The 3,543-nt window shown below is 40.3% G+C and overlaps 2 protein-coding genes across 14 annotated transcripts in view; both read right to left on the bottom strand.

Moving 5' to 3' along the window:
* Window positions 1-2,997, bottom strand: part of jak3 (Janus kinase 3 (a protein tyrosine kinase, leukocyte)) — an 11,476-nt gene extending 8,479 nt beyond the window's left edge. The window contains 9 exon segments of the mRNA XM_008333598.2: window positions 2-23; window positions 107-264; window positions 361-483; window positions 642-936; window positions 1,331-1,476; window positions 1,580-1,697; window positions 2,244-2,361; window positions 2,500-2,703; window positions 2,970-2,997. Of these exon segments, the coding sequence (XP_008331820.2) occupies window positions 2-23; window positions 107-264; window positions 361-483; window positions 642-936; window positions 1,331-1,476; window positions 1,580-1,697; window positions 2,244-2,361; window positions 2,500-2,703; window positions 2,970-2,982 (1,197 nt within the window). The 5' untranslated portion in view covers window positions 2,983-2,997.
* dock7 (dedicator of cytokinesis 7) overlaps window positions 1-3,543 on the bottom strand; it is a 428,740-nt gene that overhangs the window by 190,877 nt on the left and 234,320 nt on the right. The gene's annotated exons all lie outside the window — the stretch shown is intronic.

Genomic DNA, 3,543 nt, shown 5'->3' with positions numbered 1-3,543 from the left:
ATTTGTTGACGGCAAACTCAGATCTGATAAGTGACAAATGAAGTGTTTGAAAATAGCTGTGTGTGATGATTAATTCAGTTTTCCATTAAGAATCATGGAGACTCACGTGATTGGGCCATGGCAGTGATTTTGTAAACACTCCAGAATACTTGGAGGTGCGACATCCTGCCAGAAGTAGTAGCTGGAATCAGTGGTTAGTCTGAAGTAACCATCAATCAGTGACACAAACGAAAGTGCTTCTTTTAGATCCTGGAACCTGGCTTCCTGCAGTTTAAATCAAATGAATCAGTGTAAAACAGTGATACCAGCAAAAACAAATACCAGAGACAACAGACCATAAATGTGTTTGTTGTCTCCTACCAAGCATCTGTCGTCTTTACGGGTTATTGTCACCACCCTGCTGTCAAGGGGTACATGTTCGAGACACACCCTCTTAATACTGATGTCAACGATTTCTTGAAAATCACAGAAAGTCTGCCATTCCTAAAAAAATAAAAATCATTTTGAAATCATTTTGTATAAGGAATAAGAATAATAAGTTACTGTGAATCAATCAGATTTATGCAGTTGATTTGAACATGTTTTGTTAAATCAATTAAATGAACCAACAGGTGAAAATAAACACTTGTTTTTATTCTTACCAGGGAACAACCATCATTCTGACTGCTCCCGCTGATCTGAATCCCAGTTTCCCCGCTCACTCGAATAAGACCGGACTCTGAGGTAGAAGGATCAACGTTGAAGGTTTCACTCCCCAGAGAAGGTTCAATGGAAGCCAGCTCAGTCAGGTACTTGAGTTTCAAACTGCACTCGTCTGCGGAGCAGTTCCCGACTTTCTTCAGGAATTTCTTGAGGGTATTTCGGATTCTGAAGCGATCCACACAGTTCCGTTTCTGAATGTCGTGGCGGTGTGACGTAGGAAGGCAGGATTTATAGCTGAAACAGAAAAGTGGGTGATGTAGGGAGTAGTTCTCAATTATTTTCTGTCATGCCCCCCACCTTGGAGACAGAAATGGTTTCATCACCCCCCCCCCCCCCGCCCCCCCCCGCCGTGATTTGAAATATTATTGAGAACCTGGTAACATGTATATTTTTATCTGTACAAACCACTGTATGAGTTGCTGCCACCTAGTGACTGGATGCTTGGGGGGGGGGCGCCCCACTATTTGAGAAGTACTGTTCTAAGGCAACTTGCTCATCAGCATTGCTTCCTCTTAGGTTTTTTTCGTATTGTACACAATTAGTAAGATAGCATATATAAATATGTTTAGGTGGGCTACAGTGTACTTTTCAGAGATAGTTATATTTCACTATTCTCAACAGTACATACCTGACAGTCCTGCAGAGCTCCCTGACACTCTGATGCTGCTCTTTAGCCATTCTCCACAAGTCCAACACAGCAAGGCCCAGACATTCCTCCTGAGTGCTCAAGGGCGGAGCAACTCCTGCCTCACTAGCAATAAAGTCACTTCGCGACTAAGCAAACACAACAAATCAGTCAGTGAACTATTCCGTCATGAATGACCTGATCTGTTTTCTGACTGCGACCAGTTCAAAATGTGAATACATTAAAGTGCACCTGTTCAAAAAGATAATCAATGACATTGCAGTCCAGCACGGTCCCCAGTGAGTCTCTGCTCAGACTGTAGCGGTGAGAAGCTCTGGGTCCTTTTAAGAACCAGTTTCCAAAGAAAAACCTGCACAAAAGAAGTTCATTTGTCATTTTGTTACAAAAAGATGTAGCTTGTGTCGCTTTAATGCGATCCTGAAGACAACGTTTTTATTATTTATGAGCAATTTATCGGATTTGTAAAAATGTTGGTCGGTTTATACCTGCTGTGTGATGCTAATTAAAAATGACAACAAGAAGTGATTGAATTACTGTAATAGAATCAGTTACAGAAGGTCTTTGTCTCACTCACAGTAGAAAGTTTTATATAAAAGTTATATATAAAGTTATATATAAAGATTTATATTAGGGATGTCCGATAATAAGCCTGTGTGAATTCCTGTATGATTTATATTAGGGATGTCCGATAATAACCTCTTGTCGATATCCAATATGCCGATATTGTCCAAACACTTAATTTCCGATTACGATTCTTACAGATATTAAATAATTATGCTAATGTCGGGTTGATAATATCGATCAGCCGATATTATTGGACTTCCCTGATTTATATGTTTCTGATGTGAGGTCTTACGATTTGTAAATGAACTCTTTCTCTTTTTTTCCCACTTACCGCACCCTGAAGTGGACAAGTAATTTTTCGTCTGTGTGGAACACGTGGGACGGAGGATACCAAAAGGAAAGATCGGACGATGCCAGTCCGAAAAGACTCAGGTACACTGGTAGAATTCCTGAAGAAATTAGCAAAACATCCTAATGACAATGACCTTTGATTAAAAACAACAACAACAAAAAACCACAAATATACACTTCTAGTTGTGTATTTAATAGATTTAGCTTAGAAGTGTAATTATGTATCCTCAACTTACCACATTTTTTTCCTGCCTGAATGCAAACCTCTTCAGCGGTGATTTGGCCACAAGAAATGTAAATCGTCGTTTCATCTTTGTTGGGGAGAAGATGGAGGTGTACTTGTAAACTCAGGCCAGTACTTGAACTGGACCTCTGGCTGCCTCCCCTGCCCCTGATCACCAGAGGAGCGGACTCCTCTTCACTGAGGTCCATGGATGCTTCTGTAAGTTCAAAAATAAACCTTTACCTTAACTGTATCAGAACACTATCTGTGGTTCAGTGGGTGAGATTAAATCACTTACATTTGTTGGTAAAACATTAGCAACGAATATATTCATTATATCGGTTATTGATCTGTGTCCTAACACTGTGAGGCTCTGTCACAGTCACTGGAAACTACAGTCTTTGTGCAGAACAACTTTGTGTTGAACAAAGACTGGCATCAATCAATGACATCAGTGACATTTCAGTTTCAACTTTTTTTTACCTTTAAAAAACATAAGTTTGAAATCCCCATCTCAGCCACTCGAAAATCTCTTTTCTTTTGCGTTTTTGCTTCATTTCATTCTGTGTGTGCGTGCGTGTGTGTTTGTGTGTGTCTTTTGGCAGGAAGTCAATTGGGACTTCCTGATTTAGACACAAAGAAGTTTCAAAACCGTCCGACTCCATGCCATGTCTGTTAATGGTTTCTTTCTGACAGAGTACGCTGACCAGCCAGGGTCGAGCTTTTTTACAGACAAATAATCACCTGTACTTCTACTGTCAATGTAAATTCTGCACATCAGGGTTTCAGCGCTATTAAATATATGTGGATATATGAGATGACATCGGTCTCTATGCTGTTGTCACGTCTGCAGCTGTCAGTGTTGAAGCTGATGATGGCAGATTGATCAAATACTACATTCACTGCACCCTGCAGCGTCAGTACCATCGTGGAGTACGATCCCTGTTGAACTCCTTTTAGTTTTGATGAGTCTGAAACCTTTCTCCTAACGTGATGTGTTATCCTTATGGGTTTTACGTTTTATAAGACACATGATGAAATACAGGAAACAGAAGGC

Source organism: Cynoglossus semilaevis, chromosome 2 (assembly GCF_000523025.1).
Source record: "Cynoglossus semilaevis isolate Cse_v1.0 chromosome 2, Cse_v1.0, whole genome shotgun sequence".
Lineage (NCBI taxonomy): Eukaryota > Metazoa > Chordata > Actinopteri > Pleuronectiformes > Cynoglossidae > Cynoglossus > Cynoglossus semilaevis.
Note: the sequence above shows the minus strand (reverse complement) of the source record. Positions and strands in the feature narration are given on the sequence as shown.